Source organism: Ochlerotatus camptorhynchus, unplaced genomic scaffold, assembly GCF_037179485.1.
Source record: "Ochlerotatus camptorhynchus isolate MF236.1 unplaced genomic scaffold, CSIRO-AGI_Acam_v1.1 ptg000316l, whole genome shotgun sequence".
Taxonomy (NCBI): Eukaryota; Metazoa; Arthropoda; class Insecta; order Diptera; family Culicidae; genus Ochlerotatus; species Ochlerotatus camptorhynchus.
The window spans coordinates 3,602,098-3,630,022 of NW_027040804.1; the positions used below are offsets into that span (position 1 = coordinate 3,602,098).

The window sequence follows — 27,925 nt, forward strand, 5'->3', positions numbered from 1 at the left end:
TTTATCGAAAATTAACGCAGCCCCAGCTTGAAAGAAGAAGCTTCTATAGAATAGCTTATTCAGGAAGCATCTGCTGAAAGCTTTTTCAATAATCTTCTTATAGAATAATCTCCCAGGGTTTATTACAAAGCTTCTTCTACAAGTTTCTTCCAGAATCTTTTTTCTAGAAGTTTCTTGCAGAAGCATCTCCTACTGTGTTACCTGACTTATAAAGAATATACGTTGTATACGAGTACCCCGAATACAGCGTATAGTTCGTCTAATTTTGCATTGCAAAAGCTATGCATAAGTCAGGTAACACAGTAGAAGTTTTTTCCAGAAGCTTCTCCTAGAAAATTCTTCCAGAATCTTCATCTACAAGTTTCTTCCAGAAACTTCTTCTAGAAATTTCTTCTAGAAGTTTCATCCAGAAACTTCTTCTAGAAGCTTCTTAACTTCTTGTACATTTCTTCCAGAAGTTTCGTACAAAAGCTTCTTCTATAAGTTTCTTCCAGAAGTCTTTTTCAGAAGCTTCTTCCAGAAGTTTTTTCCCAGAAGTTTCTTCTATAAGTTTCTTCCAGAAGTTTTTTTTTCCAGAAACTTCTTCCAGAAGTTCCTTTCAGAAGTTTCTTCCAGAAGCTTATGCCAGAAGTTTCTTCCAGAAGCTTCTTCTAGAAGTTTCTTCCAGAAGCTTCTTCTATAAGTTTCATCCAGAAACTTCTTCTAGAAGCTTCTTAGCTTCTTCTACAAGTTTCTTCAAGAAGTTTCTTCTAGATGTTTCGTACAAAAGCTTCTCTTAGAAGTTTCTTCCTGAAGTTTCTTCCAGAAGTTTCTTCCAGAAGCCTTTTCCAGAAGTTTTTTTTTTTTTCAGAAGTTTCTTCCAAAGCATCTTCTAGAAGTTTCTTCCAAAGCATCTTCCAGAAGTTTCTTCCTGAAGCTTCTTCCAGAAGTTTTTTCCAGAAGCTGCCTCCAGAAGCTTCTTCTAGAAGTTTCTTTCAGAAGTTTCTTCCAGAAGCTTTTCCAGAAGTTTTTTCCTAAAGCTGCTTCCAGAACCTTCTTCTAGAAGTTTCTTCCAGAAGCTTCTTCTATAAGTTTCTTCCATAAGCTTCTTCTAGTAGTTTCATCCAGAAATTTCTTCTAGAAGCTTCTTAGCTTCTTCTACAAGTTTCTTGCAGAAGCTTCTTCTAGAAGTTTCGTACAAAAGCTACTCCTAGAAGTTTCTTCCAGAAGCTTCTTCCAGAATCCTTTTCCAGAAGTTTCTTCCAGAAGTTTTTTTTTCAGAAGTTTCTTCCAAAGCATCTTCTAGAAGTTTCTTCCAAAGCATCTTCCAGAAGTTTCTTCCTGAAGCTTCTTCCTGAAGCTTCTTCCAGAAGTTTTTTCCAGAAGCTGCCTCCAGAAGCTTCTTCTAGAAGTTTCTTTCAGAAGTTTCTTCCAAAGCATCTTCCAGAAGTTTCTTCCTGAAGCTTCTTCCTGAAGCTTCTTCCTGAAGCTTCTTCCAGAAGTTTTTTCCAGAAGCTGCCTCCAGAAGCTTCTTCTAGAAGTTACTTTCAGAAGTTTCTTCCAGAAGCTTTTCCAGAAGTTTTTTCCTAAAGCTGCTTCCAGAACCTTCTTCTAGAAGTTTCTTCCAGAAGCTTCTTCTATAAGTTTCTTCCATAAGCTTCTTCTAGTAGTTTCATCCAGAAATTTCTTCTAGAAGCTTCTTAGCTTCTTCTACAAGTTTCTTCCAGAAGCTTCTTCTAGAAGTTTCGTACAAAAGCTACTCCTAGAAGTTTCTTCCAGAAGCTTCTTCCAGAAGTCTTTTCCAGAAGTTTCTTCCAGAAGTTTTTTTTTTCCAGAAGCTTCTTGTAGAAGTTTCTTCCAGACGCTTCTTCTTTAAGTTTCTTTCAGAAGCTTCTTCTAGAAGTTTCTTGCAGAAGTTTGTTCTAGATGTTTCTTCTAGAAGCTTCTTCCAGAAGTTTCTTGTATAAGTTTTTTTTTATCAGAAGCTTCTTCCAGAACTTTCTTCTAGAAGTTTCATCCAGAAACTTCTTCTAGAAGTTTCATCCATAAACTTCTTTTACAAGTTTCTTTAAGATATATCTACTAAAAGTTTCTCCCAGAAGTTTTCTTCCAAAAGCTACTACTAGAAGTTTTTTTTCCAGAAACTTCTTCTAGAAGTTTCTTCCAGAAGCTTCTTCTAGAAGTTTCTTCCAGAAGCTTTATCTACAAGTTTCTTCCAGAAGCTTCATCTAGAAGTTTCATCCATAAACTTCTTAGCTTCTTCTACAAGTTTCTTCCAGAAGCTTCTTCTAGAAGTTTCGTACAATTGGACCTCGTGCTGTGAACTACAGCTTGCATGACCCAATACGGTTCATGTCTGGGCGTTTCAACGAGTTTTACGAGTTTTTCGACTTTAAATGTGCAGCGGAAACCTTTCGTCACCGTTTTCAACGCAGACTCCTGAGAAGGTGAGTAGCTGTCCATCAGGCTTCATTTAGACACGTTAAGTCCGATGAAGAAAAACAAATTAAATAAATAAATTAAATCATGTGAATCGATTTATTGCATGGTGGGTATGGCACGTTTTTGAAAAGTTCTGATCTGAAGACCCATACTCGCCGGAATATGTTCCGGCCAATAACATTCTATGGGGGCATGGTATCTTTGTACTGTTCAATACTGTGTTAAACTAATGCAGCATCGTCATGGCATTGTGACTGACTAGCGGTTATTTTCCTCATTGACTTTACATGTAGTCGCAAGTCAGTCCCACTCAGATTGTTGTCATAAAATAAAAATTTCACGATATTTTTTCCTATATTTTTTGGTAAACACAGATGCATTCTACCGCCTTGCACGTTTATTTTTAAAATAATCCCTCTAAAATAAGCGTAAAATTAGAAAACTTGTAAAATCTTTGAATGCCGTTTTCTCATTTCCAGTTTTTTACAGATCGAACTGACTTGCGATTATGGGCAGTAAAAAAACACACATACACACAATCTCTGAGAACCCCTGTTAATTAAAACAGTTTATTAAGCATGGCCGCCACTAAGACCGTTACGAAGATCATCGGACTGATCCTTGCGACAACGCCGCCGCCGTTCTGATCTGCCAGCTTCATGTTCAGCGTAGTCGGTTTCAACGTGCACCTCGGCTGAAAGTTTCGAACCAATTTCAAGCTGGCGTTGTGCGATCCGTGAACTGAAATTGAAAACCACGATTCAATTGCCTCTAAAACAGTGAATAATCTCAAACATACCGACGCATGACTGTCCTGGACCACAAGGTTTGTACTCCTGACCATCGGCTATGATCCTAAGCTGTGGCGCCGTTGGCATTGCATGCTGCAAAATTGAAAATCTTCCATCCTGGCGTACCTCCAGCGCAAAGCTGTATCTGTTGAAGTTTATTTGCGGAATATAAAGCCGGGTAGTGCCCGGTGGTAGACGAGGCCTATCCAATACGAGTTCTTCATTGCGCAACCGGATGCCACCGTAGCCGTTGATTATGGTATGCAGAAAACTAGCTGCTCCGGAGACATAATTTGAAGCCCCAGGGGAGCCCGTAGGACTTTGGTTCCACACGTAGAACGGTGCTCGCAAGTACGGTTGATAACTACGGTGAAGATATTCCGCTGCTCGGGTCAGGTCGTTCAGCTCGAGCCACCCGATGGTATGCATCGACCAGGTCATTGGCGGAGTGTTTTCTACGGTGGTAGAGCCATATATCTCCAGGTTACGTCGCTTCGTTGAACTGGTTAAGATGATGGTTTTACGGTGAGTTAGGTACACTTAACCTATCAGATATTTAAGGCTACTTACTCAGTCATGGGTATGTCCAAGGGATATCCAAGCAGCACGGCATCAGCTTGACCGGTTTGTTGTCCCTTGATGAATCCTTCAAACTGGGGATTGAAGTCATCAAGTTCGTCGTATAGCAAGTGCAAACTCTTCGCCACTCGAACTAAATCCTTCAAGTTTAAGTCTCTCCGCCAAAGATCGCTACACATGCATCCACCAAATTCGCCTAAAAATAGGTTGTGAGCTGCAGCAACGTTGGTGAACACATTGTTGGTTACGTTCGGATTCATTTGATCGGGACCCGTCACCGATGGAATGTCGAACTTATCTGTGGAGGGGTTGTACACCGTTCGGTTCTTCCAAAAGCGAGCACTTTCATACAACAGTTCACAGTTTTCCACGTCATGTAGCCACGAATAATCATCAGTTGCGTACAGGTACTGTCGAATAACGAATGTTACATCTGCTGTGATGTGATGCATTAGCTCGGCTGCCTCCGGAGATGTCGTAACTTCGCGGCCAGTGGCTGCCGAGGCCCAAGGATACTGCCAGCCTTCGTATTGATTCATGGCAGCGTTTCCGGCCAATGCCCTACGAATCGTTTTGGTTCTGTAGTCCAACATTTCTCGGGCAACAAGTGGATCTAAAAGTTGAATGATCGGGAACATCCACATGTCAAAATCCCACATTACGTGTCCCAGGAAATCGTTTCGTCCAATTCCGGATGGAGATATCCCGAAGGTTTTCACCCGAATAGGTGTGAACATGTTCGGAACATTGCTGAACAGTTGGAAGGCACTGACCTTGATGGCTCGGTCCAGTTCGTCATTTCCGTCAACGGTAATCCCGTATTTATCCCACATTCCGTTCATGAAGTTAGTCTGAGCTTGCTCAATGTTTTGTACGCTACTCATCGTTATGAAGTTCAGTTCTCCCTCGGCCTCTGCCCTACTATTGGCATAAACCGTGAAGTAACTGAACTCTTCACTTGTTCTGTCCGTTGGTAGTTCAAACATAGTTGGATAATCTTGATAATAGAAGCACACTTCGGTTCTCGTAACTTGAAGCTCCGGATCTTCGACCTCATGAGTCCATCCACATTGATACAAGAACGTCTGGCCACGAATAAGCACGCGCTGAGCCGGCTCAAATCTGATATCTGGAGATGGCACTCCCATGATTCGCAGTATCGTTGCTTGGATCACACCTCGACCGTTGAGGCGTTGGATGCGGAAGTGATTTACTATGGCATGATTGAAGTACCGATGCGGATAGACACTGTGAATGAGGCGGTATTGCTGATCGGTATCTTCGTAGACTGTTCGGAACCGGCCGGTCTTGATGTCCAGTTGGTAGCTACAATCCGGTGGATTAGTTTCCGGACGGCTGCAGCGTGTTAGTTGGAAATTAGCATAATTGGGAATGCGTGCACGATGCGTTTCCGGTCCAAGGCCAGTAAACTCGCCTCGATTGTACACTCCGGTCAGGAAGACGCTATCGCTGAATACGGTGAATCCCAGATTCCCGTTCGATAGCGTTGGGACAGCTGACGCCTCCGGAAAGCTATGTGATAATCAATGATTTGATTAACTGATTTGGATGAAATTTAACCACAGACAAACAGACGTAACTCCGTTAATATATCATCACGGAACTCACTAACGACATCTCGCGAGCTATGCGCGGAAATCAGCTTGCTTGCCAAATTTTAAACAATGTTGCATACAAGTTCGATTGAATGTATAGAAACGTCAAAGTGATCCGATGCCAGCGCTGTGGTAATACTATTTAAATTGAACGTTAAATGCGTGATCGACGATTCATGAAAACGAGCTACGTCCGTTTGTCTGTGATATAACAGTGCGCTGGTACTTACCGATCGGAATTGAAAAGATAATTTGTGTCGATGGCTAGACCTTGCGAGCAGCATATCGCCAGTATAGAAAGAGATAGCCTGAATATCGTAACCATTTTGAGCGGTGGGAGAACTTTACGAATTCACCTGTTCTGCCGCGGAGCTTGACTGCTGAACTGAGCTGAACCGATTGGGTATTCGACTTTAAGCGATATGAATTTGGTGCTTTTGAAATGTGATAAGATATCGGAGAAACGATCGATGATGACGCTGGCGATTGGATTAGTCATTTTTGAATGTCTCATTTCCAGTTTGTACTAGATGTTGCAGATAACATACCATTCGAGGACAGGAAATGCCGCGGGAGATAAGGCATCAGTGCATTTGTGCAAATCGATTGTGAAGTTTGGAGAGGCTCGACTGAAATAATGTTTATCAGATGTTTGAAACCCTATAAGTGACTCGGTATTTATTCTTCATGCTAGAGACAGCTCAAACTTCAGATTGTCGTTCTGTGAGTTTAGAGTTCGTGGGTGGTATCTGTTATGTATGGTCTTTCTGGGAAGTGGATTCCAAGAATGTCGCAAGAATTCAAATGGAATTCGCACCGAATCTGTACTCAGGGTTGGAAAATGAAAGATCTCATTCGATTTTTACAGAAATAATCCTGTCACTATCATCGGATGAGAAGACGATGATATAGTTAGATTTTCTTTAAAATCTCATCAATTTCTTTGTCATGACAGAATGTGACAGTGTTGTGATAATTTCAATAACAACCTCATTTCTTATTGCAGTTGTTTGTTTACAGCAAGAAATATTGTTTTCAAAACGACTTGAGAATTAGTCTCACGAGTGCTTGATCATTGAGCGATACAGACAAACTTGGAACAGATAGAACTCATCAAAGGAATTGAACGGTAACCTTCTCTGAAACGGTGATTGAGATTTGAAAGCAGTACGAGCATGACGACCACCTAAACAGCGATTCAGCATACATGGAAGGTGGTACGATAAAGGAGCACGCGTAGAAGACGACAGGCTACCGTTTCCTGATCTCCAAGAAGTTGAGGAGGACATCGGTCGGCTGAAAAACAATGAAGCTGCTGGTGTTGAACATCTACCAAGCGAACTATTCAAATACGGTGGTGAATCACTGGATAGAGCGCTGCATAGTAAGGGGAAATGATCCCGGAAGCGTGGCCAAAACCTCTAGCACCGTGGGTATGCAATATACAAATTTGCAGTTTCAATAGCTTTTGGCATTGGCGTAGCTTGGAAATTTATCTGGAGGGTGCCTAGAAGGGGGGGGGGGGGCTTTTGCATTTTTTTAAGTAGGATTACGTCTTTCGGCATCATATTGGGTGTGAAATTTAAAAAAAAATCAAAATCGACCGCGTTACGAAAAGTGGTCAGGTTTTGGCCACTTATAACTCTGTCAATAGCGTATGGATTTTAATTGCGAACAAGCCAATCGAATGGAAATTTTTCTACGAATCTGCTAGAATGAACGTTTTATCAGTTTTCAATAGGTTACTGTTGAAAATTACACAAATGTTCAACGGAGATCAAAATTATCACCCATTGCCTGTTAAAAGCACTTTCCCTAACACAGATTTCAAAATCGAATTCTATTCCGGTCTCGCCGAACGGTGCTTATTCAGTCACCCTGTGTGGTGGTGTCCGGTCGGTCGTCATCAACAGCAGTAGCAGCAGTGCTTGGCGGTGCGTGGCGTTGAACATTGTTCTCCAGTACACAACGAAAGGCTGCTCGTCGTCGTCGGATTCAGTTGCTCGTCGTCAGTCGCTGTAGACCATCTATGTCAAGCGCGTCACCCTCGTTCCAAACAATAAACAACTCACCAGCCTCATCCGTGTTGAACACCCTAATAGCTCAGCATTACTCAACCATCACGACAAAACGGTTCTTTTCAGGACCACCATAAATTATTGTTGTATCAGAGTTAATTTTCATTGAACGTTCGCTCGCCTTGCTGCCGGCCACATCGCCCCCAAAGCTCTTTAATAATGTAACCAGCGACCAAAGGTTTTTAGTAAAATGCGTAACAGTATTGAAGTGGTACATAATAATACTCGCAATGATCGAATACCAAATGACCTTGTCAATTGACCAGAAAAACTTCGAACTAAGGTGAAAGTTAATGCTTTTCCGTCGATACTGACTCCACACCCGCTCGAACCACACCCAAATTCAAAATGCACCAATACCAACAAGCATAGCAAATTATCAAAATGGGAAGTACTGAAATTTGGAGAATATTCGTAAATATAATATTATTGTATAGTTATAATAATTCTACTACTGAAATGACAAGTTCAATTTCAAGATTCCAAGTTCAGGAAAGGCCTGCCGAAGTTCAGGGGAGTACCATAGAGGTAACTCTAAGACTAGAAGGTTCCGAAGAAACGTGCTCAACTTTTTGGCACAGCTCTGGTACTCTCTTCGGTCCCAAGCTAATCGTTGCACCCCTCGAAACATAGGAAAATCCACGAACCCCTAATTTTATTTGTCAAACTTTCATAGCGAATCAAAACAAACATAGTGTAGTACTAGAATTTCGACAAGAATGAGGTACGTTAATCGATTTGCTTGGGACCAATAGACGAGTCAAGTAGAGAGCCAATTTAAAATCGTAAGTTTCCACCGGTTGGGAGTACTGCCATTTCAATTCTTCGAAATCAAGGGAAGTCCTGATCAAGTTCAGGGAACTCCTGCCGAAGTTCAGGGAAGGCCTACCGAAGGTCGGAGAAGTCCTGCTGAACTTCAGGGAAATCCTGCCGAAGTTCAGGGAAATCCTGCCGAAGTTCAGGGAAGCTCTACCATTTCAATTCTTGGATGTTTGTTTATTTTCACAATGGTGGATCCAAGATGGCGAATGATTTTCAAAATAGTGGATTAAAAATGGAAAGTCTTTTAAAAATGTTCAATCTTTCTAAATATAATACTGTAGTATGCTTATAATAACTCCACTATTGAAATTGGGAATTTCAATTCCAAAATGTTGGATGATTTTCAAAATTTTAGATTAACGATGGTGGATCTTTGAGAAAATAGTCGATCTTCCAATATTATAGCACAGACAAACTGTTACTGTTGAGATTACTTAACCTAGATTTTGTAACATATTAATTAAATGTTTGTTTGTTAGTAAATGTTAATGCTAAAAATTGACAAATACTCCGGAGTAGCTAATAATAAGAACATAATTTGTTAACACACTTCACACCACAAAACACACTACACAATAGTATGAAGTGAGCCAAAAAAGGGAAAACAAGAGTTGCCACAGGTACCGGCACTGGACACGTCAAAAAGGGAACATGAACAAAGGGTATGGAAAAAGGAGGGTCAAGCTACCGGGTAATAACGTGATAAGCGACTTTCTTATCCAGAGCTTCGAAGCGTTAAGTTTGCTATCCTCCATAAAAAAGCAGAGATAAAGATAAAGATAGAGAAGTTGATTTGAAATCAAAACAGAATAAAGTAAAAAAAATACCCGGTAGCCACCCTGGGACGTTCTTTCCTCAGGACCCATTATTAACCGCTTGAATTGTCCAGCAAGTTATCAGCCATTCCGGCGTGCGATTGGACTTCTAGCGCCGACGTCTGAAGGAGTGTGATCCGCCAATCCGGCGTACGATCCGTCCCTCTTGGATTCGGCGTAGGCATTACCCCGAGCGTCACGGCAAAGGCGACATTCCCGCATTTCGAGCTTGCATCCGGCCACATCGTGAGACACTACCCACATACACACACACACAGTAAGTCGAAATAAAAGAACTAATTAAAAAGGGAGAAAGTGCTTTCAATTCCTTGATCGAACATTCTGTATATACCTACAGCCGACCCTGAAGGATCTTCTTTCATGCTCGAGCTAAAGCCACGACAAAAGAGATTGTTGAAGAACCCACCCTCAGTGATCCCCGCAAGACCAGGGATCGAGGGCCTAGCGAAGTGGTCCGTCTGACCGCTTTTAACAAAACAGACGTAACTCTTAATTCTGGATCATCGTTCACGCATTTAACGATTGATTTGAATATTATCATTTGCGCGAACTTCTTACCGCAGCGCTGGCATCGGAACACTTTGACGTTTCTATATATTATATGTTCCCGCATAAACAATAACCATAAGAAGCGCCTAACCACCAATTCGGGATATCATCCCAACTTTATGTGGTATTGTTATACCATCTAAGATATCGTTTGTGTATGGTACCCGTTTATTAGGGTTTACCTGGCATGCAACATTGTTAGCGACATAGCGAGCAAGCTTATTTTCCGCGAGAAGCCCGAGAGATGTCGTTACTGATGTCCTATTTATTGAGGTACAATGTTTTCAAGAAAAACTTATTCAAAGAGTTACGTCTGTTTGTTTGTGATTATAGTATAGTTATAATTATTTCAATATTGATATAACAATTACTATTTCAAGTTAGACGATGAATTCCAAAATGGTGGATTCCAAATGACATCTAATTAAAATAATGGTGGATCCAAGAAGGCAGATGAATTTCAAAATAGTGATTTCAAGATGTCGGGTCTTTCATGAAAAGTCGATCATCTAAGTGGGAATCAACTCTGCACACCTCAATCTGTGCCGATAGTTTTCGCTGTGCTGAAAACTATACGAAACGCTGTGCCGAAGTGTATCAATCAAGCATCCCATAAGTTTGGCAACCCTGAAGATTGAATGACTTTTGTGATTGTGCAATAAAACGAAGGGCGATAAAAATAAATTGATGTATGCGGCCTAAAATCACTGCTGCAACACGGAACTTTCACCAGTATAAGGTAACCAAACCAAATCTGTTCCATGCCGGTTCCTTATCTATACCAACCTTGACTAGCCTATTGGTCCCAAGTAAATCTATGAGCGTACCCCATTCTAGCCGAAATTCTCAATTTTCCAACCGCAATTGGCCCAATTTAGTTTATAAATTTTCATCAATTTCTGACTAGTCCAACTAACAAAAAGCTGGGTTCCTTTCACATTTTTACTTACTTACAATAACTTAACTAGCAATTATACTAATACTACTAACCAAACACAGTCTAAAATAAACTACAGTTTCTAAGCAACATACACATATTAAAATCATGGACAAAGTAACTCAACGATTACAAAGTCAACTGGATAATTTGATAATATTAGGTGTTCCATGCAGCACTCACCACCGTAGATGTAATTCTAGTGTTTGTTTTGATACGCTATGAAAGTTTGACAGATAAAATTAGGGGTTCGTGGATTTTCCTATGTTTCGAGGGGTGCATCGATTAGCTTGGGATCGAAGATAGTACCAGAGCTGAGCCAAAAAGTTGAGCACGTTTCTTCGGGACCTTCTGATCTTAGAGTTACCTCTATGGCTATACTCCGTCGGATGGATTCCGGAAAGCTGGATGTGGTTCTTCATCCGTGCCGTTGACTATGAAACAGTACAACAACGATAACAACTGCGAGGTGGAGGTGGAACTGTTCAATCGGCTGCAAGCGGAAAACGGCTTCATAAAGATAAGCGGGGATTTTGAAAAAAAAATATGTTTATCCATTTCCTCGAGGTGAACAACTTCTAGGTGTCCAATGTGATTCTGTTGTATGCCAAGGGGAAGGTTCGAAGGGGTTAAGGATCGGGTTTAGGTTGTTGAATGTATTCAGGTATATCTTGATGTAACGTAACTGTCACTTTTGACTTCCATCGCTCATCCGAGGAGGATGATTTGTTTGACTCTATGTATTTGGCCACCGTGCCTATGGAATTGACCCATGTAAACTGTGATTACCGATACTGTCGCTACCGGAAACGACAAGCAATTGTTGCAAAAGTGGATGACCCTGAGGGTGATCTAGCTATTGCTGTTGCTGGTTATGATCACAGCGCTGCTATTTATCACCACACTTTAACGACTCTTGCAGGGAATTAGACAAAGTACTGGCTGCAGGAGAGTTCCGTGCAAAGTCCTATAGGTTTGACTTCTAATCCGGGATACGATCGTTTAGTCCGATGGATTTATTAAATTCATCCTGAAGCGAAGATCAGCGACTGTCAACAAAGTGCGAAACCTTAGCAACTATTGGAAAATCGTCAGCAAAAAACAGTGATGCTGTTTTATAATATATTCTGTGTCAATTTGTGTGCAGAGGTCACTCCGCACATTAATCTTGGGTTAACATTTTTCTCAGTGTGCCGCAAGTATGCTGCTGGGTGTGCCGATTGTGCGGGCAAGCTGCGGTTAAAAAAAAAACGAATATTATGGTATATTAGGTTCTGCAGCGTGACGGCACGAATGAACTCAGTGTTAATAGGCTGAACCTTTTTGACAGTTCAGTGGTACTGTTTACAAGCACTTAGTCGTTTTTTCGAAAAAACAAATTCTAAAATTTCTGAATTTTAACTTGAAAATTGTCGAGGAACAGCGCGGTGAAAGGATGTTGCTCGTGGACAATGCAGAAGTGTGGTTTACATCTCACTGCAGTCTGAAAAATTATCGAGAAAACTACCCAAGAAAAAAAACGACTAAGTCCACGTAAACAGTACCACTGAACTGTCATCAGATTGAGGTTAACCCCGACGGTGCAAAACCTAATTAGGTACTGCAGCGTGACGTCACAAATGAACTCAGTGTTAATCGGCTGAACCTTTTTGACAGTTCAGTGGTACTGTTTACAAGCACTTAGCCGTTTTTTCGAAAAAAAATATTCTTAAGGTGATACTCTAAGGAAGCCTTAGCGTGAAATTTTAAAGGCACAAATCTCAGCTTCCACAAAACATACAAATTTGAAATTACTACTCTCTGTTTGTAGTAGCACAGCAAACAAGGAGTAGCAATTTCAAATTTGTATGTTTTGTGGAAGCTGACATTTGTGCCTTTAAAATTTCACGCTAAGGCTTCGTTAGAGTATCACCTTAAATTTCCGAATTTCAACTTGAAAATTGTCGAGGAACAGCGCGTAGAAAGGATGTTGCTCATAGACATTGTAGAAGTGTGGTTTACATCTCACTGCAGTCCGAAAAATTATCGAGAAAATCCACCCAAGAAAAAATCGACTAAGTCCACGTAAACAGTACCACTGAACTGTCATCAGATTGAGGTTAACCCCGACGGTGCAAAACCTAATTGGAAACCCGGTATTTCTGACAGCTTGAATGTTTAGGTTTGCATTCGCAACGGACCGAAAATGTCGAATATCGTGCTCGGGAAGGATTGCTTCTACCGACGAACAAAACGCCTCTACGTCCACTAGAAAGAAACCAGAGTTTTCCCATTATGATTCGCTGCAGAAGATGGATTGCATTCTGACGGCGGTCGGCGTAGACCATCCATAGCAAATCAACCTCGCTGCTGGGCTATACGAGCTGACCGATACGATTACGGTGCTGTGCAAAAAGTCAATCTTTTCCTGACCAGCAAGAAAAAGATGAAGCAAATCGAGAAGGACGGTGAGGGGAGCATTCCGTCGGTGAAGCAGTTGTTTTGGGATAAGAACAACAAAGAAAAGGCCAATTTTGCAAAGCTGCTGGAGGCGATCAAGGGATCCAAGGATGGTAAAACGTAGGGCGTCTTCTCCAAGGAAAACTTCCCGGGTGAATCGTGGCGAGCCTTCATCAAGGACAAGAGCTTCGACACGGTGGACATCAGCGTCCCTACCGCGTACACCATCAGACGGTAGACGTATTCTACAAGTACCTCAAGGATCACATCACGGAGATTATGGATGCTCATAAGAAAGTAAAACATGACAAACTATCGGAGCGTGTCGAGCAGGCTCTGACGGACAAAAGGTACGTCTCCGGTGTGGATACCAACTAGTTGGACATGTGCTACCCGGCGATCCAGTCGGGTGGCTATTACAGCTTGAAGTTCAGTGCATTCAGCGACAAGAGTTATCTGCACTTTGGATCGATTATCTGTGCTCTGGGTTCGCGTTACAAGTCCTACTATTTCAATGTCGTCCGAACGTTGCTGGTCAATCCGGCGGAAACGATTCAGAAGCACTACACCTTGCTGCTCAATCTGGAAGAGGAACTGCTGAAGGTGATGATTCCGTGCAAGAAGCTCTCGGATGTTTTCAACGTCGGAGTGGTTACCCACAGTTGTTACCCTTACCTGCCATCAAAGCATATCCATCGTTGCCCCAGTAGTTGGACCAGGATTAGCCAGCAATCTTTTCCTTTGAGTTTTCCGTATCCAATCGCCACAACTGCATTATCCAATCCATCCAAACTGTTCTTGTATTCCGGTTCGTAGTACACCCCATTTTCGCAGTAGCAGAAAGACTCGCTGAAAGACTTGTGACCGGCATCGATTGCAATCGACAACCCACGGAAGCCTACATTTCGAATTTAAATGTGAACCGAGAAGCGAATTGCTGGTCGGAGTTCCTCTAGTATTTTCAATTAGAGTATGTTTCTCAAATGCACAGTCAAACAGCACGTAATGTTGTGAACAACTACAATGACGGCTGTCCAGCAGTGCTCCAATTTTATTTAATGAACAATCAAATGCCTCCGAGATTGTGCCGAAAGTGTGCCGATGAATGTGCCCAAGCTGTGCCAAATCTACTTTCGGCACACTGTGCTGAGTGACTTACCCCTTGAAATCAATCCGTTTTCGCGTAATTAATAACTCGCATGTTTTAGCGTTTTTAAATCACTCACATTTGGACATGTTTCGGATATCCGGGGAAGTGGTCAGAAGCTGACGTAAGAATTCTAGAAAAATATAATTGGTGATCAGTTAGAATTGAGTTCGTATGTCCACATTCACCACAACCGGATACGTTCTGAGTGACCTCGGGAAAGTAACCAGAATCTGACAAATTCATACGGAATATTTGTATTATTGCTAAGAAGGGTCAGATCTCATCATAGGTGTATAATAAAAACCCTGCGTTTTCCTATTTATAGTCACTTGCTCTAGGACGGGACTGGCAACATTTACAACAATATATAGGAACTGGATGTAACGCAGTGCAGCAAAATCTCGACAATGCACGGCGATATTCAAAACTCTGCTTTGGTCACATATTTGAGCTAACAGTCATCGTCAAGGCAAACCATGTCAATTGTCAGTGGCAATTCAGTGCAGGTTTGTTTATTAGCTAAATTTGAAACGAAATTAAATGGCTTGAGCAAATCAATTACATGAAGCCGTTAAAGTGAACAATAGACTGATGCAAAATTTGACTTTTTCGCTCCACAGTGCTTAAATGGTTTCAAATCGGGTCCTGATCAGCCTCTCAAAGTTACAACTCATTTGGTTAGAAACAGACTTCGCACAAACCATTTGAAGTTTACATGTAAATTACTCTGGGAAATCTCAACTTTTTGTTAATTGCCTTCTAGTCTTTTTCCATATTAAGCTGCGAAACAGTTCGAGAGCCATTCTTATAGAAATTTTTTTCAGCTACAACTTTGCTCAATATTGTTTCTATGTAAAACGAGACAGGAAAAAGTTATTAATTGTTTAAGAGATTGGTAAACTTATGACATGATCAAGCAGCTGCTCTGTAGGCAACACTGTATTTTGCAGTGTGACATAGTAGCCATGATTTGCGTATCCTATTCAACGCCCCAGAAACACCAATGTTGCCTGCTGAGCAGTTGATTGAGCATGATCATAAGACATCAGCGCATTAAACCATTGATAACTTTCGATCCTTGCATTTAATCAAAAAGTGGTCTTGAGCGAAGTTGTAGCTGAAAACTTTTGAAGCAGACCGATATGGTGAATTATTAGATAGACATGAACAAAAATCTTGGTTTTAGCATAGTAATTCCCATACAAACTTCAAATGGTTTGTGCCATCTCAGTTTCTCACCAAATGGGTTCAAATTTTGAGAGGTTAGTCAGGATCCGATTTGGAATCGTTTAAGTATTGTGGAGCGAAAATTTCAAATTTTGCATCACATTGGATAACAATAAAGTGACTCAGAATGCACGAAATTCAAAGGGTAAGTCTCGCACCACAGTGTGCCAAAAGTAGATTCGGCACAACTTGGGCACATTCATCGGCATACCTTCGGCACACCTTCGGCACAATGTCGTAATGCCTGGATTGTTCATTAAATTAAATGGGAGCACTGCTGGACAGCTGTCATTGAAGGTGTTCACTAAAAAAATTACTTAACAAAGAGTGATTTAAATTTAATTATTTTATGTTCAAGCAATCTTTATATATTGATTTGATTAAAATTTATTTCAAATGTATATCAAGTTCATAAATTATTTCTCTCGTTCCATTTAATGATCCAATTTAATAAGTAGGAGATCGACATCTATCTGGAAATTATTGTAATCGGTAGTTACATAAGTAAATATCGGTTTCTGGTCGCTTAGTGTGTGAAAAAATTGATCAAATAACATTAGAAAAAAAATGTTATTGGAACAATTCAGATCTCCGCCTTCACGTTGCATCATCAGTATACTCGCAGTGCATTATGCCGTTGATGAAGCAGAATCCATTCGTCCGGTAGCACTACAGTCTACTTCTTCTGCATATTGAACCTCAAGCTACTGATGAGATCAATACTTGGAACTAGTACGGGGGAAATGAGAAGAACGGATCGTTATGTCCGCTTGTTGGACATTAGCGCTGAAAACCACGTGAGACTGAGGTAAGACGAATCGAGATAAAAATAGAATTCTTTTGACGTCGATTCCATAACACCTAGCCCATTATCTACAGTAATATCCATTGACATTCTCAAAATGAGTTTCACAATAGAACGCTGTACCAGATGGGAATAGCTGACGGTAACGGTAAACCATCCGGAACCATCGGATGGAGGGAGATGGAAAACTGGTCGATTGCATTGTATTCCAGAAGTTCTAGACAGCTGCAAAGCTAGCAGTTCACCACAAAGCAGCTCTGAAAAGCCGTATAGGTAGGAATTGTCTTTTTATGTTGATTCGGTGGATGTTCTTTAAGGTCTTTTCGTTGCAGATGTAATCCTGGTGTAGGAAACCTTTTTCAGAACATGCTGGTTCATTCGGGACAGAAGTCGTACAAGTGTGAATACTATGGAAAATACTTAAGGCAAATCGACTTTAGATTCACGTTAGGACCCACTCGAACGAACGTTTCTTGCTTACACAATTTTCTAAAGCTTTCAGAAGTTCAACATCTGTACCGGATGTATCAAAGTCTTCATGAATGAGGATGATATGGAAGATCACGTGAAGCAGCAGAATAATAACAAGCCAGATCTGCCAGAAAACGTTCACCAAATTGAATAACCTGAAAACCCACATGAAGACGCACATATTCCAGGATTCGTTTCAATATTTCAGTTCGCGTTCGTGTCCAAACGAGGAAGAAGTCAGTCGTCACTCGTTGGTAAATTCATCACCGAAGTCGTTTAAAGCTCGATTCAAAGTAAATCTGGACGCACGGTTTAATACATGGTGGTTGGAACAAAAAACGTTTGACAGACATTTGTTGATGTTTCATTGACGAAGAAATTGGTGAACAGTTTTTCTCGATTGATCGACGCATTCCGAAATTATGGATCATGGAACTTGAGAAAAGAAAATTAATTGTGCACAAACATCTAGAGAACCCTTCGTGGTTTGCCTCAAAAATAGCAAAAGTGTTAAAATTCCCAAAGTCAACGGTGAGTCTTGTAATCAAACGTTACAAGGATACTCTGAGTGTGGATAGAGCACAGTGCATCTATCATAAAAGTGGCACTACGATTCCAACTTTTCCACCGTGCGTAACATCCTTTCAAGAGAAGGATACAAGTCTTTTTGTGCCAGTAAACATCCGAATCGCTCCCTGAAACAAAATTTAGTGGCCAAAAAGCGAGCACGATTACTATACGAATGAGTTTTGACGAAATTTGATGGCTGTATTTTAATGGATGACGAAACATATGTCAAAATGGATTATAAACAAATCCCCGGACGAAATTTTTACCTGACAACTGGTCGTGGGGATGTCCCTTCCAGGTATAAATTTGTTTTTGCTGATAAGTTTGCTCGGAAACTAATGATTTGGCAAGGAATCTGCAGTTGTGGCCTTAAAACCAAGGTTTTCATCACATCTCACACAATGACGTCGAAGGTTTACATTAAAGAGTGTCTGAAAAAGCGGATTTTACCCTTCATTCGGCAACACAAGACCTACGTTATGATTTGGCCGGATCTAGCCAGCTGCCACTACTCTAAGGAGGTACTAGAATGGTATGCTGCAAACAATGTTAATTTCGTCGCCAAAGAGATTAATCCTCCGAATTGCCCTGAGTTTAGACCGATCGAAAAATATTGGGTAATGGATCATTTTAGATGGCTGAGTTTTGAACCCACCACAGTTTTCATTTGGCGCTACTGTATACGGACGAACCAATTGAAAATACTGTGGTAGCCACAGTACGGTCAACAATCAATACGAAACTAACGATTTTAAATTGGCTCACCACTTTAGTAGCCTATTGGTCCCAAGCAAACGATTAACGTACCCTATCCTAGTCGAAATTCTAGTACTACGCCATGTTTGTTTTGATTCGCTATGAAAGTTTGACAGATAAAATGAGGGGTTATTGGTTTTTCCTATGTTTCGAGGGGTGAATCGATTAGCTTGGGACCGAAGAGAGTACCAGAGCTGAGCCAAAAAGTTGAGCACGTTATTTCGGAACCTTCTAGTCTTAGAGTTACCTCTATGGTACGGTGCTGTCAAAACCTCAGCATCTTCAATGATCCATTGTCAAGCGAAAACTTCAAGGATGCGGTAAAGAAGTGACAAATGCACAACAAATGCGTTTAAAGTGGAATAAGTTCGCCGGTACAGTGTCACCAGTGACTGTGCAGATCATGATGGCAACGATCACAAGTAAAGTGCGACAGTTCGTTCGAAACGGTGAAATGTAATAACTTGTTATATATCGTTTGAAAGCTGAATAAATAACCTTTTGTTTGACATTTTGATCAACCGTGTATGTTGTTTAATTCTTGAGTTATGATCACTAAAATGCGTCCAAATTTACTTTGAATCGGGCTTTAACTGTTCATACTACGGAAAACAATTTATTTAACCTAAAGACTCACGTCCGGACCCACACGGGTGAAAAATCGTTTTCAGTAACATTCTCTATTTGTGGCCACTATCTGGAGTTCAATTTGACGGCGTTTCGTGTCCTTGTGTGGGATCTGGATCACAACCAAGACTGCTCTGTGGATAATCCGCATCGGTTCATACACTTTGTTATTGGATAGCGATTCCACGGTGGACTGTAAAACGAATATCATTCTTTGGAATGAATCCTGCTCCTGCTGGTAGATCAGCCTTTCAAATCTTTAAATCGCCTCCAGCAGCTTCTCAAAATTGTCCTTGTCTTTGTCGTTCTTATCCTGAACCAACAACTTCACCGACGGAATGCCCTCCTCACCGTCCTTCTCGATGGAATTTTCACCCAGCACCGTAATCGTATCGGTCAGCTCGTATCCCAGCAGCCAGGCCAAAACATTCAAGCTGTCAGAAATACCGGGATGCCAAAAATACCATAATATTCGTATTTGACAAAACATTGCAGCTTGCTCTATTAGCGGCCCAATCGGTACCCAATATTGGTGTGCAGAGTGACCTACCCTTTGACGAAATTACACTTTTTGTTATAAGGTGAATCTTCGTCATTGTCGAAAAATTGAATGAGATTTTTACAAAGGTTTTTTGGAGGAGCAAGTCTATCACTGACTATGTGAAAAAACAATTTTGTCAATATCGCGCAAAAGTCTGTCAACGACAATGACAAATCTCAGCACCGAATATGACCATTGCCTTTTCTCCCAGTACCTACTGTTGTTCATGATGCGTTTAACACCATTTCCCCCTACCCCCAAAAGATAACATTTATTGCATTTGATGAGCTTAGATTGCCTCGAAAAAATCGTTCCACATCGACGCGGTCGCAGTGATTCCCCTTCATTTGGAAGACACGTACATAATCCTCATTTTTAGCTTATCGTGCAACTGCATAGGACCGTGTGTTCTGATTGGGTACCTTAATCAGATTGATTGCAAAACAAATCGTTAGGGTGACGCTTAAAATGCGAACTGTCTGTGCCATTTTCATTACGATCATGTAGTCTTCGATATAACGCTATCGAAGTGGAACGTCATCCACCGTATTTTATTACCAATTATGAGTACAGTTTTGCCTTGTCAACACGGCAAACAACCTGTTGATTAATTTGTTAACATTGTTCGTGGGGAAAAAAATCGTCATTTCATGCAAATCAATCATACAACAGTCTTCTGATAGTGCCGTATGACTCGTGGGTCGTTTGTCATCTATTACTAATTACTACAAATGGACAGATGACGAGGGTCTTTATTTTTATTTTGTCTGTTAAAGCTTTTACATACCTATGGCAATAGTTTTCAATTGTGCAGCCATCCACAATCTCTTTACTCTGCTAAACATTACAGTAGTTTTTGCAAGGCTAAAACCACCAAAATACCCCCGAACAATGCCGGAGCTAGACGCACCGCATAGGCACCACTTTCTTGATCGGCCACCTTGATTCCGACTTTGGTTTCCTGCAGTTTGCATCCATTGAAGTTGGATTGTCTCACTGGTTGGATGACTACGCGGTTGTTGAAGGAAACTGTTGAAGATGAAAAGAAATGGATTAGAATGCAGGTTGGATTTGGATTTGAACAAGTCTACTTACTGAAGCACGAAGTGCAGATTTCGCGTTCCTGTTCGTCAACGATAAACTTCACGTTCGACGACATCGATCCATATTTCACACCAATCGTTGTGTTAGCGTTTGTAACTTCCAGGCTCAGTTTGACATTCAAGTAGTTGATTTCCGGAATGTATAGGCGAGTTGTACCGGGCAGAAGCAAGGGTTTCGTTATCACCAGTTCTCCGTTGCGCAGACGAACGCCAGCGTAGCCGTTGATGACGGATTGCAAGAATCCACCAGCGCCAGTTATGAAGTTACCGGCCCCTTCAATTCCGTCACCATTTTCACTCCACACGTTGTACGGAGCTCGCATGTACTGTTGGTAGCTCTTGGTGAACATATTCTCCGCTTCGACCATTTGTCCAAGCTCGAGATGTCCTATGGTATGCATTGCCCAGGTCATAGCAGGTCCGTTAGAACGGGTTACCTTGCTGTAGATCTCTAGGTTGTTTGCTTTCGTTGAACTGTTCATCGGGAATTCCAGTGGATATCCGAGAAGAACAACGTCAGCTTGTTTGATCGGAGTTCCCTGCTGGTAGCCTTCGAACTGCGGGTAGAAGTCTTTCTCTTCGTCGTGCAGCAGTGTCATGCCTTTGGCTACTTCGGTGAACTGTGCACGCTCTTCCTTGGTTGCTCCAACGATTCCCTCGCACAAGCATCCGGCGAAATCTCCAAACATGAGATTGTGGGCAGCTACGACGTTCGTGAATGCATTATTACTAACGTTGTAGTGATCCTCGTCTGGTCCCATGATCCGATGAATTTCGTAGAGGTCGGTGACGTTGTTGTATTCCGCACGACTTTTCCAGAACTTGGCAGTTTCGTAAGCCACACGACATCCATCAGTTCGCATCCAATCCGTATCTTCCGTAGCATAGAAGTACATTCTAGCAGCGTACGCTATGTCGGCTGTTATATGGTGCTGGAATTCGACGACATCCGGGCAGCATTCAGGGGTGGTTTCCGTTCCGGTAAAGGCCGATTCCCAAGGGAACATCCATCCGTCGTATCCGTTTTCGGCAGCTATATCTACGGCTGCTTTTTGAACAACAGTTCGGTAACGCAGCAGTTTACGGGCATTGTGGGGGTCCATCAGCAGTACCGGTGGATACATCCACATTTCTGTATCCCAAAAACTGTGACCTTGATATTCCTTCAGTTCTTCTCCACCTCGTCCCAGACCGGACGGGGACAGACCGTAGAACGGGTAGCTGCTTATCTGGTTCGTGTAAGTTGACGGGAGCGAACTGGACAGATAGAAGGAGCTTGCTTTGAGCACCCGATCGAGGCTATCGTTTCCGTCTACGGTGATTCCGTATTGTTCCCAAACCCGTTGCTGTTCACGATAGTGGAACGAACCGACATCGGATCGCTTCATGGCACGGAGTTCGTTTTCTGCTTCAATTGTAGAGCGGGAGAAAATGGTGAAGAAGCTGTACTCTTCGGCTGTTTTATCGACGTTGAGGGTCAGCAGAGTGGGCAGCTGTGGATAATGAACGCATACATCGTGGGCGAAGTGTTGGTAACGTTCGTCCTCGACTTCATTCGTTTTACCGCAAAGGCGGTTGAAGATCTCTCCGTCAATTTCCACCAGCTGAGGTTGACCGAAGGTGATGTCTACGCTCGGTGGTCCAATATACCGTTCGAGGTTGATTTGTATCACGCTCTGGGAGTTGAGCCGCTGAATTCGTATATTGTTAACGATCGCCATGTCAAAGTACCGATTAGGATAGACGTCGTGCACAATGCGGAAGTTTTGCCCTGGGTCTTCGTACACGGTTCGGAATATGTTGTTCTGCATATCCAGCTGGTAGAAGCAGCCAGTCGGTTCGGCAACGATAGCGGCGCAATAAGGGATTTGAATGTTGGCATAGTTGGGAATACGAGCCCGGTGACTTAGGCCACGGCGGCCGTTGTAGACTCCATTCATGTGGACGGCATCGCCGTACACTACGAAGCCGATGTTTCCATTCGCTAGGGTAGGGGTGACGGCTTTGGCGGGAAGGCTGCATGGAGTTATATGAAGAAAATGTTATAATCATCTACCAATTTAGCGCGGTTATCTTATCGCGGCGGTGATGAATTGAATACTAAGCTATGGTAAATTATTGCAGAAGAGTTAATCCGCGTCATTGGAATTTTTGTTTTGTTTTTGAAAATTGAGCAGTTAGAAAATGATAAAATATATGCACAATGATTAATGATCTTCTAACACGAAACACATCTTAGGCTTAGCGCATTGGTTGATTGTGATATAGACTTAATGAAAAAATTCCAAAATTCGAATACTCACCGATTAGCCGTAAATAGGAAATTCGCATCGTTGCCGGAAACCGTCGTAGTCCCGATGGCCACCACCACCAGGGCCGTAGCAATCCTGGTAAGGCAAAACATTTTCACTCGAATGTCAGCTTGTTTTGTTTGAAGACAACTGGTCGCGTTCACAGTTAGATAGAAACTGAAAGTATCCAACAATTGGATCGATTGTTTTTCTAGTTACCCGCGGTCGCGGGCCGGTGTGTCCCGGTATGGTGATGGTGGTGCTATCTTTGAGCGCTGCATAGAACGTTTGACGCCGCGATAAGGGCTCGGTCCCGATGGCAGTTTAATCGATGACGAAGTGTCGTCGGAAGTGATGACGTGATTCCTATGGAGGACCCCAGCTATGGTCGTATGTGTTGGTAGCGGGTGATAATTATAGGCACTTTTGAGCGTTGTGGGTTGATGCAGCAATACCGGTTATTGCACATGCGTGTGACTCACTATCTACGTCAACGGTAAGGTGCAATGAGCTAGAATAATTGAAAATACTGTACTAATACGAATACTAATGATTTGTATGCTTCGTAATCTTGATCTCAACTGCTCGTTGATGATTGTAAAAATCGATTTGCATGCATTTTTAAGCAGCTATATCTGGAAATTTTCCATATTTCTGCAGTTATATTTGTCTATGCTTCAAGGAGCGTTATTGAGTATGGACTGTGTTGTATTGCACACTACAAGCAATTCATTTATCCAGAGACGATTAATTAACCACTTCATTCGAGCAGCTAAAATGACGTTTACTACCACTCGAACTTTGAAATAAAACATTATTTTGAGATTTTTTCTTCTAGAACCTCGAGAAAAGTAGCCAACATTTGTGCGTTTTATAAAAAAATAGAAATTAGTTGGACCAGTTTTGTGAAATCGCTGGTAGAAAGTTACGCCAAAACTGCTTGACAAAGTGGTCAATTGTCTCTGCATTTATCGTAAGGCAAATATTGGAAAAAAGGATACTAATCAAATAGTAGGGCAATGTATTTTTGTTGAACTTATCCAAAAATTAATCATGGTTTTACCAACCGGTGGAAACCAACGATTTTAAATTGGCTCACTGCTTGACTTTGCTATTGGTCCCAAGCAAATCGATTAACGTACTCCATTCCAGTCAAAATTCTAGTACTACACTATGTTTGTTTTGATTCGCTATGAAAGTTTGACAGTTAAAATGAGGGGTTCGTGGGATTTCCTGTGTTTCGAGGGGTGCATCGATTAGCTTGGGACCGAAGAGATTACTAGAGCTGAGCCAAAAAGTTGAGCACCATTCTTCGGTACCTTCTGGTCTTAGAGTTACCTCTATGCTATTAACATAGAGGTAACTCTAAGACTAGAAGGTCCCGAAATAACGTGCTCAACTTTTTGGCTCAGCTCTGGTACTCTCTTCGGTCCCAAGCTAGTCGATTCACCCCTCGAAACATAGGAAAATCCACTAACCCCTCATTTTATCTGTCAAACTTTCATAGCTAATCAAAACAAATATTGTGTAGTAGTAGAATTTCGACTAGAATGGGGTATCTTAATCGTTTGCTTGGGACCAATAGGCTAGTCAAGTAGTGAGCCAATTTAAAAACGATAGTTTCGTATTGATTGTTGCTATTACAGCGCATTGTATGAATATTTACACTCATTGTTCTCAAAACAAAAAAAGCGCTCCTAGCGAATCCCCTTTTTCTACGTTTATCCGTAGGACGACGAAAATCTAATGGCTTTTCAATGCATTAGGACGGAATTGAAACTCGTAGGACGAATTTAGAATCAAGAAGCAGTGTTAGATTTTTAATAATATCTCAACATTGTTTGACTCTTTATCAAATCCAACGGTACGTATGGAAAGGTGAATAAATTTAGATGTTGTTTTTGATGAAAAAATTCCATGTTTTGTTCAAACCCTTTAAAAAAAAGAGAGGTAAAGTGCGGGATGTGCTTAGTAGGACGGAAATTAGATCAAAAACCCTACACCCAATAGTGCAGTTCCTTGATGCATATTTTTGCAACCCACACGTTTTAGCTTTCCATTTTACTGTTCCATATTCAGTAGACTAAGTACAGTTTCTGCACACTAGTCGTTCCGCGTTCATCCCGTTCCTGTATTAACACTGATCTAAATCTTCAGTTGTGAACTGGCGTTGGATGCCACATTTCCCCTTTACTTACTACTAGACTCTACAAAAGTAACATAGTCTTGAAGATAACCTGGTACTTTTTTATGTCTGCGTTCTCGTGGTTGTGTGGTCTGGTCAGAAGATGATGCAGCTTCGAATTGTTGATTTCCAACATCCGGCGATACCTCTTCCATCGATGAACGTACCTCTGAAGATCTCGACTTATACGTAACAGGCTTAAGGTGAGACATATTCCTATGGTGAGTCTTTCCTGTTTCCAAAGATCCGTGCCTGACCGTTTTCTTATCTTGAACTGTTGCGAACCAAAATTACTGCTGAGTTTGTTTTCTTTTGACATCCTTTTGGCCACAACGATGCCCCCCTCTCGTAACTCAATTCGTTTTGCCTGTCGACGTTTATCTTCGAACTCCGCAGCTGCAACTTTTCTCGTCCAGTCCCGGTCCCTGATGCTTTCGGTTATCTGTTGACTCTCGTACGCTGGGTAATTTATCCCGCATTACCCTTCCAAACATTAAAGCCGAAGGAGCCACCCCAGCGATAGAGTGCGGTGTTGAATTATACATAAGTAAAACACTTCTTAAGTCCCACTTCCAATCCAATGCACCTAATTCTTGACTAATTCGAAGTCGCTTAAGGATAGTGTTGTCCATTCTTTCTACCTCTCCGTTGGCCTGAGGCCAGTATGGAGTGGTTTTCTGCTGCTCGATACCATATTCTCTGCAGAATGTTGTAAGAGATTTACTAATGAATTGAGGTCCATGGTCCGAACGTAGCACCTCCGGGATACCAAAACGGCTGAACGTCTCGAATAGAGCTTGAACAGTGAGTTCTGCGGTAATCTGCTTCATCACTATTGCCTCGGTAAACCGACTGAAATAATCAACCATAACCAATAAATTATGAACACTTGGCAGAGGGCCCAAAAAATCTACCACAACATCTGACCACGCTCTGGTTGGCATTCTTGACCGTCTCATTGGTGCCGGAGGACCTATTGGCGATACTAACGTACAGGCATTGCACCCTTTGACGCATTTAGCTGTTCGTCAAGTTTAAGTCACCATACTTTTTGCCACAGTCTCCCTTCGAAATTGGTATGAATTATCAAAAATGGGTTTCTGGATCAACAGTAAAGCTAGCACCTTCTAATTCCCGGACTAAAGCTGCTTTCAGTTATCTCTAATATGATAATTTCAAGTATATTTCTTCCATCATACCACTTGCAAGAAATGTTGCAAACAATATTTTGAATGTTAACTTGTATGATGCTCCTTTTATATGCATCATAGTGATAGAAATTCACATTACTTTTTTCAACTGTGTAGGCTAAGAACCATTTTCAACCAACTTGGCCAAATTCGAGAACGGTTACTCTCAAGGAAATGATCAAAATGTGTTTTGAAATGAAATTCAGCATGAGACAATTGTATTACACTCAAATCTGTAACGCAATTTTTTGTTGTTTCTATTTTTGATCGTGTAATCTCAAATTACTACCAAGTGTAATGCAACATGTCTCAAAACATAAAAACCCAAGAATAATAAGATGGAATTAAAAAATTTGTACCCATCCTGCATAAGGGCAAAATAAAAAATAAAATAGCGTGATATTTGATTTCAATTTAATTACCGACGGTCATAGCCTACTTCGATGCCAAGATTTGCGTCGATTTTTTTTTATTAGACTTGATATCAAAAAACATAATTTTGCACTAACTTTCGAAAGTTTCCGAAACATAGGGATGTGATTTTTGAAAAGCTGATAAAGATTCCTTTAGATAATGCTAAATTGGAAGAAAAAATTATCTGTTTTTATACATCATCTAGAAAAGCTTTGTTTTCTGAGCACAACGATGTTTTTTTCGATCCCACAGAATTTTATCTCTAGTTTCAAATCAAGATTTAATGCAAGATAATAACTTCACTGTTTGACACTCAACTATCAAATTGACAGCTCGCTCCCATACAAAGTCCCACCGAGGAGCGCTAAGATGGTGATTTTTGCGAATGTAATCGCTCTATTTAAAATTGTTAGAAGACACGGTTTTTCGAAGGTGCCGTCAACGCCAATTGAATTAGAGTGTGAGCACCGAAATGATGATTCGCGGTAGTGGTAGAAGGGCTCTTCGCGGTAGTGGTAGAAGGGCCCGTTGTTTGGATGGAAGATGGACTTTGACGTCAAACTCCGGCATCCGTTTGATCGGTCTTTGTCATGAAGCAGGATCTAAACTCCGTTGATGATGATGATATTAAACTTCTTCCGGTTGCTCTGCAACAGTCAACTCACCATAATTCTATGATCCCTTCAATATCAATGAATAAATTTCATTTTTATATATGAAACTTAATGAATTCATGTTGATCTTCGTCAAGCTTCGTCTACAATTTGGACTTCTACATCAACACATGTCAAGCAGCTAAACTTGGTGAGTTCGTTCTATTTGGTAAATTTTTATCATTTCAAACCAGTAACGTTGTGAGATCACCTTTTTGTGATGCGTTACAGGCATAATATCTACCACCGAACCCTAGCCGTGACAAATTCAAACTAGGGAATCAAGATTTTCCAATTATCAAAGGATAACATTTTATTCCTTGTTACTTTTTATGACTTGGTAATAGCAACAAAACTCGGGTAGTGACCACCGCTGTTATGCATTTCTATATTGTATATTACAAATAAAAAATATTGTTTATGTTCAAAGATTTCACATAATCCTTTTCCCCTTGTCCTTCTCCTTTTCCTTTCCCTCTTCTCTTTTCAGAAAGCGCTATAGCCATAAGGCATAAAAGGCTAGGACAAGAGTTAGTGCTCAACGTCCCAACCGTCAGAAGAAAATGGAGCATCACTTAACCTTTCTACCTTTGATGCTTCCAACGACCAACCAATCATATCATTACCAAAATCGGAACGTACGGTACGAGATGTCCACGTTTCATCCATTTATTGGATTCTGAAGCATCGTGTTTAAGTCTTCGATTAAAACAGGCCCGATGTTTTCTGAATCATCTTGCCCCTTAAATGCTGCCCAGTAGGCCTGGCCGTTTTGATATGTGTGACGCATCTTTGAAGTGAAACATATATCAAATAGACAAGAAAAATTATGTAGGTATATATATCATTTTCCAGGATGCCTTCAAGAACTGGC

The 27,925-nt window shown here is 41.3% G+C and overlaps 2 protein-coding genes and 1 long non-coding RNA gene across 3 annotated transcripts in view; 1 reads left to right on the top strand and 2 right to left on the bottom strand.

Moving 5' to 3' along the window:
• Positions 1 to 27,925, top strand: part of LOC135707717 (uncharacterized) — a 335,458-nt gene that overhangs the window by 150,154 nt on the left and 157,379 nt on the right. The gene's annotated exons all lie outside the window — the stretch shown is intronic.
• On the bottom strand, positions 2,981 to 5,906 carry LOC135707665 (protein-glucosylgalactosylhydroxylysine glucosidase-like). The gene is made up of 4 exons (XM_065229516.1): positions 5,764 to 5,906; positions 3,783 to 5,324; positions 3,221 to 3,714; positions 2,981 to 3,162 (listed from the first exon to the last, which is right to left on the bottom strand). Exons 1-4 carry the CDS (start codon positions 5,904 to 5,906, stop codon positions 2,981 to 2,983), a joined length of 2,361 nt encoding a protein of 786 aa, XP_065085588.1.
• Positions 20,045 to 22,722, bottom strand: LOC135707666 (protein-glucosylgalactosylhydroxylysine glucosidase-like). Its single transcript, XM_065229517.1, has 3 exons — positions 22,622 to 22,722; positions 20,311 to 22,334; positions 20,045 to 20,244 (listed from the first exon to the last, which is right to left on the bottom strand). Exons 1-3 carry the CDS (start codon positions 22,720 to 22,722, stop codon positions 20,060 to 20,062), a joined length of 2,310 nt encoding a protein of 769 aa, XP_065085589.1. The 3' UTR covers positions 20,045 to 20,059.

Bases quoted from the DNA above. Each gene is read 5' to 3' on its own strand.
- LOC135707666 (XM_065229517.1), bottom strand. From the start codon at position 22,722: ATGTTTTGCCTTACCAGGATTGCTACGGCCCTGGTGGTGGTGGCCATC. The intron at 22,335-22,621 runs GTGAGTATTCGA...AACTCCATGCAG, and splicing joins TTCCTATTTACGGCTAATCG to CCTTCCCGCCAAAGCCGTCA. The intron at 20,245-20,310 runs GTAAGTAGACTT...CATCTTCAACAG, and splicing joins AATCTGCACTTCGTGCTTCA to TTTCCTTCAACAACCGCGTA.
- LOC135707665 (XM_065229516.1), bottom strand. From the start codon at position 5,906: ATGACTAATCCAATCGCCAGCGTCATCATCGATCGTTTCTCCGATATC. The intron at 5,325-5,763 runs GTGAATTCGTAA...ATTATCACATAG, and splicing joins CAAGCTCCGCGGCAGAACAG to CTTTCCGGAGGCGTCAGCTG. The intron at 3,163-3,220 runs GTATGTTTGAGA...TTTCAATTTCAG, and splicing joins TCCAGGACAGTCATGCGTCG to TTCACGGATCGCACAACGCC.